Genomic DNA, 15,392 nt, shown 5'->3' with positions numbered 1-15,392 from the left:
CTCTCTCTCTCTCTCTCTCTCTCTCTCTCTCTCTCTCCCTCCCCCCTACCCACCCACCCTTCTCTCTCTTTGTCTGTCTCTGTCTCTCTTTCTCTTTCTCTCTGGCTCTGGCTCTCCCCTCTCTCACACTTTCTCTCTGTCTGTCTCTGTCTCTGTCTCTGTCTCTGTCTCTTTCTCTCTTTCTCTCTGTCTCTGTTTCTGTGGTCCTTACTCTCTTCCCTACCCCCTTTCCCTTTCCCTCTCCCTTTCTCTCTTCTTTCTCTTTCTCTGACTCTGACTCCCTCAGATGGGGGAAGGGGAGAAAGGAAGGGGTAGAAGAAGAGGGAAGAGGAGAAGAGGGAGAGAAAGGGAAGAGGAGAGAGAGAAGAGGAGGAGGAGGTCCTCACTGTTTCTTTCAAATCTGAACTTTCTCCAAGGAACCCTAAGACCACTCTCCAGAGAATACAATTTACTTTAAAGGTTCACTGATTAACAAGGGCCAAGCTGGGAAAGTTCAAAGGAGTTCTTTAGGGAAATAGGGTGTTAGTGGTCATGAGATGAATGGGTTCTAGGAGCCTAGAAGCACCCCCAGGCAGCAGTAAGTGTCCATGACTAGGAATCAGGAGGTCCAGGTTCTAATCTAGATGTTTCCACTGATGCTGTATGACCATGGGTAAATTACTTATCATTTTTGAATCTTAGTTTCTTTCTCTGTAAAATGAAAGGGTTGGAATAAACCATCTCTAAGGCCCTTTCAGTCTCTGACCCTCTATAATACACAGCTGTTGTCTTCTAGAATAATAGGGTTTAAAGCTGAGTGTGAAGAGGCTGTCTCATCCACTCCCTTAAGAAAAAAGTGACTAACTAAAGATCACAGCTAAGTAATACGGTTGCTTTGCCTCTCTCAGCCTCAGTTTCCTTGTCTGAAAAATAGGGGGTAAGGAGTGTATAGGACTGGACCGAATGACCCCTAGGATTTCTTTTGGTTATGATATCTGTTCTCTGGGACAATAATTCTAGGATCAATTATTTCTTTCTCAAATAGAGAAGTCATTAGATGAGGTGAGCTGAAAGGACTGGTGCTGGGCAGGAGAAGGAAACAGTCTAGGGTTGGAAGTATCCTGGGCGAGACAAAGCAAGCCCATGGAGGTAGGAGGTGACAAAGAGAGAGCAAGGGTCATGAGTTTTCTGACACTTTGCCCTGAGGCCTAGCTTTCTGGGCCCCTTGCCCAGCACTAGCCCTGTCTGCCAGGGAAGCACTTTCTCTGGTTACAAGGATGTTGCATCAGGATGGCAGCCTACTGCTCTGTCATCTCTCCCTACTTTCCTGGCTTCTGGGTGGGGGCCAGGCTTGGCTTCCCTTCCCCTCTAAGCCAATCGGAACAGTTCCACTGTGGTTGGCATTTGGATTGCTGTGCTTGTCTCCAAGCTCCAGCAGGCCTCTCTCAGAATCCTAGAAGTCCAGAGGGTTAGAATTGGAAGAAAGTCTCACACACACACACACACACACACACTCCCCTGATGGAGTTCAAAGTCTAGAGGTTGAAACATAAGACTCCGAAGCCTCGAGTTTGTGTTTTAGGCCTGACATTTATTTACCAACTATGTGAATGACCATCAACACTGAACGTGAGGAAATCCAACCCCCACCTCCAGTATGAATTCTCTCTCCCAGAACCCTGCCGAATAGTTGTCATCCAGCCTCTGCTTGAAGACTGACACTAATGAAGAGCTCACTACCTACCAAAGCATCTCCTACCCGCTTTAAGTATTGAGCTTAAATGGGCCCTTCTGCAGCATCTACTTTATCCCATTTTGGGGACAAGCAAAACAGGCCTAACATCACTTCTCATAGGATCAAAAGTTTAGATCCGGAAGGGATTCTGAGATCATCTAGTCCAACACCTTCATTTTACAGAGGAAGAAACTGAGGCCAGAGAGGCTTGATCACTTTTCCAAGGTCACACAGGCAGGAAGTAGGAGAGCCAGATGGAAAGCCAGGTCCTATCCCTCCTAATCAGATGTACTTATCACATTAGGCTGCTTCTCTTATTCCTGCTAAGATTCCTCTTGGCCAGGCTAATATTACTTTCTCCTCAGTTGTTCCTTCAATTGATCTTCCAATAACCTGGTTTCCAGCCCTCCTCTTATGCAGGTAGCCATCAATACTGAGTATTGATTCCAAGGCAGAAAAGGCTAGGTAATAGGGACAATAGGGGCTAGGACTTTCCCAGAGTAACACAGCTAGGAAGTGTGTGAGGCTGATCTCCTGTCTCTAGATCTGGCTTTCAATACACAGTCACCCAGCTGTCCCCTTGACTAACAGATCTTCACCTCTCCTCCATGCCCTTCCAAACCTTCCCTATTCTTTAAGGCCCCTTCTGGTTCCAGGCTCATTTTATCTGGAACAGGTAAACGTAGTCGGCTTAGGATCCTGTAAAAAGGCGAAGGCCTTGCCCTGAATTAGACAGAAATTAAATGCTGGTTTCAGATTAAATACTGGGGAAAAAAGGAAATAAAAAATGACATTGGCTCTGCCGTCATGGAGCTAACATTCCACACCCCAACTAGATTGTGAAATCCCTGGAGTCAGGGATGTCCAATAATCTTTTTCAGTGTCTTCCAGAGCCAAGAGGCTAGAGCTAGGCACACAAGTGAGCTCAGGAAATGTGGGCTGTTTGATGGGGGTCCAGATCGTGGGAGTCCTGACCAGGCTGACTGCCCCATTTTTCCCCTTGAAAAGCTCTCCAGTCAGGTAAAGTCTTTTGGGGTTGCTGGGATACTGTTAAACCAAGTAGTCACTTCAAAACAACAACAACGACAACAAAACCCACACTGTCTTTATAAACATTAAAAGGTTATGTTAGTGCCAGAGACCAGGACCTCTCTCCAGAGAATACAACTTACTGATCCCCACATATCTCACCCCTCCAAGTAGACTGAAAGCTCCTCGGGCCAGGAATTGTATCGTTTCTTAAAAATCTTAATATCCTCCATGCCACCTGCATGTAATAGGCACATAAGTGTTTGTTGACTTGAACTGGGTCCATCTTAATAACTCATTTCTCTAGCTCTGTGAAGTTTTCATGCCAGTTTATTTACAACAAACCTCTCTGTGGGATTCCCATGACCCTTTGCTTTCCCAGGAGAAGGCATTCCTGTCTGGCTAGGAAGCTGGCCTTAGTCTGGATTGAGAGAGGGTTAAGCTTGAGTAGTCTATAACTTTCTAACTTCAGTCCTGAGCAGACTATCCCCAGGAAGCCCTGTTTGGACTCAGACTCCTGATGCTTCTCTCCTGCCTCCTCCTCCCATGACCCAACACCACTTCTTGGGTTCCAAAAAAAACCCATAAAGGATGTCTACAAAGCACAGGGGAGTGGAATGATTGACAACACCTGACCCTCAGGGGACAAGAAAGAGACTGGAAACTGGAGAAGTGAATTGTTCTGAGAGGAGCCTTCTGTAGTCAAAGTAGAATCCCAGCATTTCAGGGCCTGGAGGAAACTAAGAAACCATTAGTCTAATCCTCTCATTATACAGTGGAGTCAACTGAAACCAGGAGAGAAAGGGGTTTGCCCAAGAGTGCTTAGTGGCTGAGGTGGGACTAGATTATGAGGTTCTTAATTTAGGGTCTCTAAGCTTAAAAAAATGTTTTTGATAGCTGCATTGCAATATAATTGGTTTCCTTTGTAATCCTAGAATTTTACTTTATGTATATACAAATATTGCTCTGAGAGGGGTCCACAACTGCCAGAGAAATACATGACTTCAAAATGGTTAAGAATCTCTGGAAGAGGGGGGCAGCTAGGTGACTCAATGAAATGAGAGCCAGGCCTTGAGATGGAAGGTCCTGGGTTCAAATGTGACCTCAGACACTTCCCAGGTGTGTGACCTTGGGCAAGTCACTTAACCCCCAGTGCTTAACTCTTACTGCTCTTGCACCTAGGAACCAATATACAGCATTGATTCTAAGACAGAAGATAAGGGTTAAAAAATAATAATCTCTGGAAGAACCAAGACTTCTTGATTACTAGCTCAGGACTAGGAGTGGAGCTACCATAGGGTTTCTTAAAGCAACATGGAATAATGGCAAGAACACTTGATTTGGAAACACGAGCCTTGGGTCTGAACCCTGATTCCATCATTAACTTGCTGAATGAACTTGAGAAAAATATTTTCTCTTTCTTCATTTGTAAAATGAGAGAGTTTTGGACTCCAAAGCTCCTTCTGGCTCTAAAGATCTACCCCCCCCCCCAATCTTTAAAAGACCAAGGAATCAGGAAGGTTTGGCTTCCTCTCCAACATCTGGGTGGAGGGCATCTGAAGTATTTTGATCTCTTCTGGTGCCATATTTGATGGAAGGCATAAATAAACTTCAGGGTATCCAGAGGAAGGACATCAGGATGACCTCAAGACTGGTTGACCAAATCAGAATGTTCGGCTTGGAGAAGAATAGACTTAAGGGAGAAATGATTGGTGGACTTCTTCAGGTATCTAAAAGTTTGTCCTTGTGGAAGGAAGTTTCAATTTACTTTGCTTGGGTGAAGTCGATGGAAAGTTCGAAGACCCAGATTTTAGGCTTTATTTAAGGAAAAACTTTAAAGTTAGATCTATTAAACCGGGGAATGGGCTGTCTCTAGAGGTAGTGAGTTTCCTCCTCACTGAAGGTCTTCAAGCAGAGAGGCCAGATGACTAGGTTTGATATAGAGGATCTGCTTGCTCATGATGGACTGGATTAAAAGACCGGTCCAACTTTGGAGGTTCTAAGATAGATACTGTGGCTGACACAAACCCCAGGAGGAAGGATTTGAAGGAAGGTTCCGGAACATCCCATTCTTCTTTTCTACCTGATCATCGCTCAAAATACCCTCATACCCCCAGCTGGAAGGGACCTCAGTCAAATTCCCACAAGGGACAGAAGTGGAAGCCGAGGCTCTGAAATGGGAAGCAATGTTGCCAAGTTCTGACATCAGTGCGGGGACTCCAACCCAAGTCTCTTGCCTCCTATCCCAGTGCACCTGCTGCCTCGAAACGACAGTCTTAGGAGAGATGAGGACTTCTGTTGGCCCTAGGTGAACTCGGGGGTGGGAGAGATGGGGCTCCCAGGACCCCAGATCCTTCCTCTCGGACTCTTGGGGAAGGCCAGGCTCTGGAATAGTGTGGCTAGGTAGGAGGGGTCGGGAGGTTGCCCTCTCCCCCCATCCCCCATTGCCCCAGCGGATGTGAACCCAGAGCCCGAAGGGCGGGGCTCGGGAGATGTTGCAATCGGGAGGCGGGGCGGACCTGGGGTGGGGGGGCGGGAAGGAGAGGGAGCCTGGAACCGAGATTAGCTCAGCTTTACATCACCCCTGGCTGGTGGCTGAGCCGGGCATCCGCCGAACAGGCAGCAGCAGCAGCAGCAGCAGTAGCAGAGACACTTGTAGAGCCTGCAGTCCGGGATCCGCACGGACCCGACAGGAGCGCAGACATGCAGGGGCACTGGGTTCTCTGAGCCCCAGCCGGGGCCAGCCCAAGCCAGCCGGACCTAAGTAAATGAGTGCCCTGACCCTGAAGGCAAGGTAGACCCGCGGGTTGGGTGGGGGAAACGGTTGTGGAGACTAAGGGGATGGAGGTCCTGGGTGTCCCGAGTCCCTGGGTCGGTCGGGCTACGTGCGGGATGGGAGAAAGTGGATTAGGTTGTCTGTCTGATGGGGCTGAGGCCGTGGAGTTGTGGGTCTTTGTCGTGTCGTGTCGCGTCGTGTGTGTGTGTGTGTGTGTGTTTTGGGGGAGCAGCCTGAGGGAGTTGTGTAGGGGACAGTGGCTGTTGCTGAGGTGTTTCGGTGCGATGGCGGTGGGGAGGAGCAATGTAGCAAAGTCGAAGTCCTTTGTTTGCGTTTGTTTGTGTTACGGGGTCAGGCCAGGGAGCAGCGGAAGGGAGGTTGTGTGTGTGTGTGTGTGTGTGTGTGTGTGTGTGTGTGTGTGTGTGTGTGTGTGTATGGGGGACAGGCAAGGAAGTTGTAGCGGGCAGGTTGAATTCTGGGAATGTCACCGGAGAGTCTGAGTGTGTGTCCCCATGTGTCACAGCGTTTGGATCACTGGGACTCGGGTGTGTCAGGGCCCTTGTGGAAGTTGTGTCAGTGGGTGATGAAGCCTAGGGTGGGTGCTTTGATGCCAGAGGTGTGTCATCATCCCTGTGACGTGTGTCAGCAGAAGTGTGGTGAAGATATGTGTGCTTCCTGTGGAAGCAAGAAGCGAGGGGCGATTTGCATAGACATAGAGTAGCGAAGGACCCCGGGGCTCACCTTCTCAATTTAGAGATAAGGAAGCCGGGTTAAGCCTAGACAGTTGAAGTGATTTGGGGATTGGAACCCAGGCCCATATCCAGCAAACATTCCCCCACCCGACCATGAGCACTATTCCCCGTACCTCAAATCAAGAACAATAACAGCTTATATTCTCTAGTGTTCTCTGGTTTACTACGTCTTTTTCTTGGGAACACAAAAACCGGAGAGGTAGCTAGCTACTGTGAGGCTTTCATCTCCATTATATAGATAGAGTAACTGAGGCACAGGGAGAAAGTGACTTGCTTAAACTTAAGTAAATTTCAAGATCAGAGCTCTGGTCCTCTGAATCCAAATCAGTGCTCTTTCCACCACAATAGTCTATCCCCTCTCTCTTGAGGAGCTAAGTTTATTGTGTCCAACACTAATAACTTCCCACCACCATATGAGTGCTTTAGCACAGGACCTTAGAAGATGCCCAAGGGGACCTTCTGAAGCCAATCCACCCATGTGATGCCCACTGTCCTCACAGTTTCCAAGTTGTGGCTGGCCACTCTCAGCCTTGGCATATGCCCCAAGGACACAAAGCTTCCGGTCTCACGGGGAGTACTGGCTGCCAGTTGTCAAGGAGATATCATTTCCCCCTCCCACCAAGGAGGTTCTTGGGTATGTCTGTCTGGACTATGCACCTGCGGGGATCAAATGTCTGTCCATGCATGGCATAGGTATGTTTTTGTCTTTCCAGGGTATCAGGCTCTGTTCTAGCTTTCATGTTCATGCTTATTAAATATGTGAAGGGGTCCTGTTTCTTTGTTTGGTTTTTTAAACCCTCACCTTCCATCTTAGAATCAATAGATTCTAAGGCAGAAAAGTGGTAAGGGCTAGGCAATGGGGATTAAGTGACTTGTCCAGGGTCACTCAGCTAAGAAGCATCTGAGGCCAGATTTAAACCCAGGACCTCCAGTCTCTAGGCCTGGCACTCAATCCACTGAGCTACCCCAGGGGGGTTCTGTTTCTGACTGGTATGTCTATCTGGATTTTTGTATGTTTAGGGTACCATAATTATCAGCTTGAGCTACTTAAAGATCATTTAATTCAGTCACCTTTTTTTATAAATGGAGAAACTGAGATCTAGAGGCTTTTAAGGGACTTACCAAACACCACATAGATATTTTTCTGGGGTGCATGTGTAAGTTTTGAAAGTTTGCAGTGGAAGGAAGAAAATAAGCACAAGTATTTATTAATTGCCTACTATATGCCAGACACTGTGGTAGGCATTTTACAAATACTATCTCACTTGCTCCTCACAACCACCCTGAGAGGTGGTTGCTATTTAAAAACTAGTTGAGAAAACTGAAGTAGATGGTAGTTGAGTGACTTGCATAAGGTCATACAGCTAGAAAGAGTCTGAGGCTGGATTTGAATTCAAATCTTCCTTTCCTGACTAGAGAGCTCTATGCACTACATCACAGAGGTGCCTAAAAGAGAAAGGATAATTTGGCCGTGAGCTTGGAGTTCACTTGCCAGATTTGGGAGGGAAGAGAAAGGATGAATTGATATGTTGGGTCATGCCGTATAAGTTGTGTTGTATGTTTGTTAATCCCCAGTGTTCTAAAAGTTGGCACCTGATGCTGACTTAGAGCAGGAAAGAGAAAAGGCTGGCTAAGAGAATAGGAGAGAATGTCAAGAAAGATAGGATGGCTTCCTGGGAGCCATCCTGGAGTAGAGAAAGAGGAGAGCTCTTTCCAGGCAGTGAATCCACTCTGAGACCCAGTGAGAGGTCTGAAGGGACTATCTGGGAACATGAAAAGGGCTAGGAGTTCAGACACCTGGGGTTTCAAGCTAGGCTCTACCCCTGACTTGCTATGTGACCTGGCTGAGTCATTTCCCTTTTCTGGGTGTCACTGTCTCCATCTGTCAAATGGAGAATGATTTATGTCTCATCAACCTCAGAGAGCTGAGAATCCTGTGAGGCTGGGATGGTGTCATTTAGAGAACAAGCTTCATCTTTGAAGAGTGCTGAAAAAGTTTCAGTGGAAAAAGCTTTTGGAGACAAGAGGACCTAGATTTTTATTGTCTCATTGCTACTCACTTCCTGTGGATAGAATGCCCGCCCTGAAGTCAGGAAGATTCATCTTCCTGAGTTCAAATCTGGCCTCAGACACTTCCTAGCTGGGTGGCCCTGGGCAAGTCATTTAAACCTGTTTGCCTCAGTTTCCTCATCTATCATATGAGCTGGAGGAGGAAAAGGCAAACCACTCCAGTATCTTTGCCAAGAAAACTCCAAATGGGGTCACAGAGAGTTGGACACAACTGAAATAATCAAACTACAACAATAACAACAGTGCCCTCATCTGCAAAATGAGAGAGTTGGGCTCAGTGACCTCTGAGGTCTCTCAAAGCTCTAAAGTTATGATCCAGCCCCAGAGAAGTTTATAAATCGAAGTGTTCCCCACCCCACCCTGCCCCATATAGACCCTCAACTCAGCCAGACCCCTTAGCATGACGAGTTCTCATGGCTGCCCCTCTGCCTTTCTTACAAGGTGCCTAGGAATCACATGTTTGGACCCCATCTTGGTTGAGCAGAAATCCATGGAAACTCCCTCCACCAATTCCCTTGAATCATCTTATCTAATCATCTTAGAGCACTTCCAGGGCACTGGAAAGTCAGACCATAATACACCAAATACTGTCTAGGGTTTTCTTGGCAAACATACTGGAGTGGTTTACCATTTCCTTCCCTGGTAGATTAAGGCAAACAGATGGCAAGTGACTTATCCAGGATCACAGCTTATAAGTGTTTGAAGCTAGATTTTAATTCAGGCCTTCCTGACTCCAGGCCCAGCTCTAACCACTGAGCTATCTGGATGCCTCTCTAGCTTGCTGCCTCTCCTAAAATGGCAATAACATTTGAATAGGCTACCTTGGTTTTCATCTTGATTTTTGCTCCTTTGCTGTATCTTTGGAAAAGTCCCTCTCAAAATCTGTTTTCTCCCCTGTAAAATGGCCTTGCCAGCTTTAATATTCTATCTTAAGTTCTATTCCACCTCTGACATCCCATGATTTATGTCCTAAGATCTCTTCCAACACTTATTATTTTCTATTCTGTTCCATAACATTACAGTCTTTTACTGTGTCCTTTACTCTTAACCCACATAATAGATTCTATGTTTATAGGTGTTTCCTAAGATTGAAAGCTGGAAGGTGATGAACAGATAAGGAAACTGAGGTCAAAAGATAAATATTTTTATTTTTTTTAAATAAAACCCTTACTTTCTGTCCTAGAATCAATACTTTGTATTGGCTCCAAAGTTGAAGAACAGTAAGGGCTAGGCAATGGGAGTTAAGTGACTTGCCCAGGGTCAGGTAGTAAATAAAAGAACTGAGATTTTAATGCAGTTCCCCTGATTCTAAATTCAGCGACCTCCTAACGGATAGCCGGAGATTCCCCAGAGTTTCTAGGAAACCCTCATTTCCTGTATCCTTTTAAAGTCTCTTTACCTTCTTGCCTCTAGACAACCTTACTCCAATGATACTCTCTATGGATTCTCCTCGGAGGAAAAAACGGCTGGAGTTTGATGATGATGATGACAATGATGACGACGCCGACTCAGTTCCAGAGCAGCCCGCCCCGAAGCGATCCCATCGAGATCCTCAGCTTTGCCCAGCCCCCTGCCAGCAGCCACTTCTCAGGCCCCCCGAGCCCACCTCTGATGCTCCTGCTGCCTTTTCCAGGCTGGGGCCCTACGTGCTCCTGGAGGCCCAGGAAGGTGGAAGGGCCTACCGGGCCATGCACTGCCCCACAAACACAGAGTACATGTGTAAGGTATGAGCCATCCTTCTCCCAGCCCCTCAACTTGCACCCAGACTCCTTCCCCATGGGGGATGTGGAGAATGTCCTGTTGGAGAGGCCAACTGGTAGGAGAAAATAGAGTATGGAGGTGGGTTAGTGGTGGCAGGAACACCAAAACGTCTGGTGCCAGCTTCTAGGCTCTTCCGTGATGGCCCTTAGGTTATCCTTGGGGTATAAGATGGAAGCTAGAGGAAGCCGGAGAATTTCAGGAATGGCAGAAAAACAGAGCCATCTCTGGACAATTCCATCTTCAGAGCCTAGAATCTGGCTCATCCCAGTGCAGAAGAGTCAATGTTGCTGGGCATCCTATTAGAACATATCCTTAGAGGCCGCTGGTGGTGCAGTGGTCAGAGCTCTAGGCTTAAGAGTTAGGGAGACTTAAGTTCAAATCTGACCTCAGACACTTTCTAGCTCTCTGATCCTTAACTGTTATCTGCCTCTGTTTCTTCAACTGTAAAATGGGGATAATAAGAGCATCTACTTTGCACAGTTGTTGAGGACAAAATGGACATTTAGCATAGTGCTTGGCACCTAGTATGCCTCATATAAATGCTCCCTTCTCAATTAGGACATAGAATGTCAGAGCTCTAAGGGGCCTTACACAGATCATAGATTCTTTGAGGGATCTCAGAGATCATTTAATCCAGTGATTCCGAAAGTGGGCGCTACGGCCCCCTGGTGGGTGCTACAGTGAGCCAGGGGGGCAGTGATGGCCACAGGTGCATTTCTTTCCTATTAATTGCTATTAAAATTTTAAAAAATTTAATTTCCAGGGGCACTAAGTAATATTTTTTCTGGAAAGGGGGCAGTAGGCCAAAAAAGTTTGGGAACCACTGATCTAATCCAATCTGTAGCTTAATGGTAATCCTTTCCACGGCAACCTCAATAAGGGGTCATCTAACTTCTACTTGGAAGACCTTAGACCCATGGTGGTGAACCTATGGTACATGTGCCAGAGGGGACACTCAGAGCCCTCTTTATGGGCATGCATGCCACCATTCCAGCACAGAGTTCGACAGAGTTTGTTACTATAAAGCCAGAGGGACGAGGGGTTAGGCTACTCTCCTCAGGGTCTCCATGGGCGCCTGAGGACATTTCTCTACCCCTCTAAAAGGTTTGCCGTCACTGCCTTAGACCGAAGCCTATCTGAGCTTCCACAGACTTTACAACATAGAACATTAACATTTCCATGTCCAGTTTTCAGAGCTTGCTAAGGTTCGTAAGATTTAATGCCAGATAAGAGGGGATCTCAGAAATCATCTGGTCTAGGAATTCTTAACCTGGGCTCCATGGACTTAAAAGAAATTTTTTAAAATGGTAATTCAATGTAATTGGTTTCCTTTGCAGCCCTAGGTGTTTCTATTTTGTAGATTTAAAAATATTCTTCTGAGAAGGGAATCTTAAACTTTATCAGACTGCTACAGGGTCTATGACACAAAATAGGTTAAGAACTCCTGCTTTAGTCCAATCTGCTCCTTTTACAAAAAATTTTTTTTTTAAATAAACCCTTACCTTCCATCTTAGAATCAATACTGTGTATTGGTTCTAAGGCAGAAGAGTGGTAAGGGCTAGACAATGGGGGTTTAGTGGCTTGCCCAGGGTCACACAGTTAGGAAGTGTCTGAGGGCAAATTTGAACCCAAGACCTGGGCCTGGCTCTCAATTCACTGAGCTGCCCCCTCCTTTTACAAATTTACAGAAAGAGGTCTAAAAGGTTCTGAGCTTCCCTGCTTCTATTCTGCCGTCTTGGCTCCAGAACGGGAAGTCTCCAGAAGTCTAAAAAGCCTGGCTAATATCTGTCTTTAGAGGTACTAGTTTGTGCCCACTAGGAGGCCCCCATAGTCTGGCTAATGACTTGTCCAAGGTTATGCAGCCAGGGTTTGTCTGAATTGGAAGAGGGCACTCCATTATGTGCTAGTTTGGGAATTATCTGCCCTTTTTTAGATCAGAGTGTCTGACAGATTTTTGTAAATTTACATGGGGAAAAGATGACATCTATTATTCACTAGCCTCTACCTGAACTCTGGCATTTCCTTCAAATACTATGAAAAACAAACCCCACCATTATTTTGAGTAGGGGTCCACAGGCTTCACCAGCTTGCCCAAGGAGTCCATGATTTTTAGATCATCCGAGCCCCTGCTCATTGACACATTAGACCCATTTCTGCGGCTGACTGCTAGTGTAACCTTGGACACATCGATCCGCTGCCGGCAGCAGTTTTCCCCTAGGTTAAAGGGTTTGGGGGTAGGAGATTTTCTAGGCTCCCTTCCAGCTCAAAGGTCTGCGATTCTGGACGGCTTCTGCTGCGCGGTGCTGGCCCCTGCTGGACAGCGTCAGAATTGCAGCTCGTCCCTCCCTTTGTTTTCTAGGTCTACCCTGCGGCTTCCTATCGAGAGCTGCTGTCTCCCTACGCCCACCTGCCCCGCCACCCTCACGTGGCCCCCGTGGTGGAAGCGGTCCTGGGCCAGCAGCACGTCTACGTCTTCTTCCCCCGGGCCCACGGGGACATGCACAGCTATGTGAGAGAGCGGAGGCGGGTGCCCGAGCGGGAGGCGGCCTCGCTCTTCCTCCAGATGGCCCAGGCCGTGGCCCATTGCCACCAGCACAACCTGGTCTTGCGGGACCTCAAGCTCCGAAAGTTTGTCTTTGTCGACCGGGAGAGGTGAGTGCCGGAAAGCAAGCCCGCCCTCCCCGTCAAGCAGCCTGGTGAAGTGTCGTGCGGCCTCCTCCCTGGGCCATCCGTGGACGGTTGTTCATTAAGGGCTTACTATGTGCTGAGGCATGAAGCTATCCCTCCTGGCAAAGAGCTGGCGCCTGGCTTATATAGTTGTCTGTATAGTTATCTAGTTATAGATAGGGTTCCAGCCCTAACCGGGAATCCTAGAACGAGATGTTGGCCCAGAATAAAGGTTAGAGACCATGGAACACAGACTATCAGGGCTAAAAGGAAACTTGGACACCAGTTGGGTCAGTCAGCAAACACTGATTAAGCTCTTACTCTGTGCTAGGCACCGTGCCAAGCTCTGGGGGTACAAGAAGAGCAAAAGCAGGGGCCCTGCCTTCTCATGGGGGAATCAGCATGTAAATAACTAGGTGTATATAAGAAACAAACAGGATAGAGAGTAATAATAATAACTAGTATTTACAAAGCACTTACTCTGTGCCAGGCACCGTGCCAAGCTCTGGGGGTACAAGAAAAGGCAAAAACAGGGGCTCCTGCCTCTAGGAGCTTACCTTCTAGTGGGGGAGACAACATGTAAATAACTAGGTACATATAAGACACAAACAGGATAATGATAACTTATTTATAAGTTTTATAATTTATAAATATAATTTATAAATTTACAAAGCACTTACTGTGTGCCAAGTGCTTTCTAATTATTATCTATCTAATTATTATCTCATGTGATCCTCACTACAACTCTGAGAGGTATGTTCTACTTCTATCCTCATTTTACAGAAAAGGAAACTAAGGAGGTTAAATGACTTGCCCAAAGCTAGGGGGGTGTCTGAGTCCAAATTTGAACTCATACATATCTTCCTGACTCCATGTGCTGCGCCACCTAACTAGGCCAGACATGGAAAATATGGAAAACAGAAAGATGGGAAGTAATTCTAAAGTAAAAGCGACCTTGTGAATGACTCTTTTTCTCCCCCCCACCCCCACCCCCCACCCCGGCCCAGGACAAAGCTGGCTCTGGAGAACCTAGAAGACTCCTGTCTGCTGTCGGGGCCAGACGACTCTTTGTGGGATAAGCACGGCTGTCCAGCCTATGTGGGGCCTGAGATCCTCACCTCCCGGGACTCGTACTCAGGCAAGGCGGCTGATGTGTGGAGCCTGGGGGTGGCCCTGTACACCATGCTGGCCGGCCGCTACCCCTTCCAGGACACGGCCCCTGCCTTGCTCTTTGGCAAGATCCGCAGGGGTGCATTTGCCCTCCCTGAGGGCCTCTCGACCCGCGCCCGATGCCTTGTCCGCTGCCTGCTGCGACGGGAGCCCAGCGAGAGGCTCACCGCCCAGGGCATTTTGCTGCACCCCTGGTTACAGGGAGGGGGAGACCTCTGTGAGGAGGCTGGCATACGGGGGGCAGAGCAGGTGGTGCCAGACAGCCAAGACCCGGAGGAGGAGGTGAGGCAGGAGACTGAGGAGCTGCTGTATAGTTAGGCTAGGGGGGCATCTCCTCTGCCACTGACTGCAGGCAGGCCAAGCCTCCAGGAATCGCTTCTCCTTCCTCTTTGAATCAAGCCAAATCCCACTCAGGTGCCTTAATGGTAGGAAAGAAGAGAGGCTGCAAACAGCCGGCACACTCAGGCCTGCATGCATGGTGGTGCCCATATTGCCATGCAGGCATAGCCAGGGGTGTAAAAAACTGTCATGCCCTTCCTTGCCTTGGCTGCCAGGAGGCCCCTTCAGGCCCCTTCCTCTCCCCCATCCCCCCCAGGACTGGGCGAGCTGGGCCCTGAGCCAGCTGATTAGAAGGCAAAAGACTGATTTGTGGTAGGAAGACTGGAAAGCAAGGACTGTCGCTGGGCAGATGGAAGGTGCAGGGAGGGGACGAGGGAATCATCTCAGGTATCTAGAACTCCAATAGAGGGGGAATTCTAGGCCCAAGTGGCTGATGGAGGTCCAGGGACTCTCAGGCTCCAAGAGAGGCCCTTGGCTTACTGACTCTGGGAACTGGGTCTTCCCTTCACAGTCCCCAAACACCAATTCTACATTCCTTCAGGCTGTTGGAGTCTGAGAACTAGGCCCTGTCCCCAGGGGCCTGCTCCCGGGCCTGGACACCTGCTTCCTCAGGTCCCTGGGGCCCTCCAGCTGACTCTATGGGGCAAGGACACAATATGCGTCTATTTTTGTCTTTTGACTAATAAAGGCCATTTTTAAAATACTTTCATTTCTCCATATGGTTTCTTTGGCCCACCTCACCCCCACTTCACTTTTCCTGGCTTGAAAGCAGCTCCTCAGAGAAAGGCCATGTTTCCTCAATCTCAGGGGGGGATGAAGAGGCTAAGGTACTCTGGAACTTCCCCCTAGGCAGGAAAGGCCTTACCACAGCCTCATGAATTAGAGTGAAACTTCTCCTGATCCAACCTGTGAGGCTTAATAATTCCATGAGTGGGAGGCTTAGAAGAGCTGGTACATTCTTTTCTGATGGAACCTGGGAACTTCCTGAGAGGAAATTCCCTCTACCACTATAGTATGGCACCTTCTCTCACCAGCAGCTAGGCATCAGAGTGGAAAGAGCACCCCATCCGGAGTCAGCAAGATCTTGGGTTGAATCTGGCCTCAGGCACTTACT

General features: G+C 48.0%; 2 protein-coding genes across 3 annotated transcripts in view; both read left to right on the top strand.

Moving 5' to 3' along the window:
- Positions 1–5,339: 5,339 nt before the first annotated feature.
- Positions 5,340–14,981, top strand: TRIB3 (tribbles pseudokinase 3). Of its 2 annotated transcripts, none has more exons than XM_044664288.1 (4): positions 5,340–5,507; positions 9,755–10,065; positions 12,462–12,754; positions 13,777–14,981. In XM_044664288.1, exons 2-4 carry the CDS (start codon positions 9,769–9,771, stop codon positions 14,255–14,257), a joined length of 1,071 nt encoding a protein of 356 aa, XP_044520223.1. In that variant the 5' UTR covers positions 5,340–5,507; positions 9,755–9,768; the 3' UTR covers positions 14,258–14,981. The 2 variants fall into 2 exon arrangements, with proteins under 2 accessions (XP_044520223.1, XP_044520222.1); XM_044664287.1 differs by having other exon boundaries at positions 5,340–5,537.
- RBCK1 (RANBP2-type and C3HC4-type zinc finger containing 1) overlaps positions 12,740–15,392 on the top strand; it is a 28,056-nt gene continuing 25,403 nt past the window's right edge. Inside the window, exon 1 of the mRNA XM_044664285.1 lies at positions 12,740–12,754. The gene's annotated coding sequence lies outside the window, so the exon portion shown is untranslated. The remainder of the gene's footprint in view (positions 12,755–15,392) is intronic.

Source organism: Gracilinanus agilis, chromosome 2 (assembly GCF_016433145.1).
Source record: "Gracilinanus agilis isolate LMUSP501 chromosome 2, AgileGrace, whole genome shotgun sequence".
In the NCBI taxonomy this organism is placed as follows: Eukaryota; Metazoa; Chordata; class Mammalia; order Didelphimorphia; family Didelphidae; genus Gracilinanus; species Gracilinanus agilis.
Note: the sequence above shows the minus strand (reverse complement) of the source record. Positions and strands in the feature narration are given on the sequence as shown.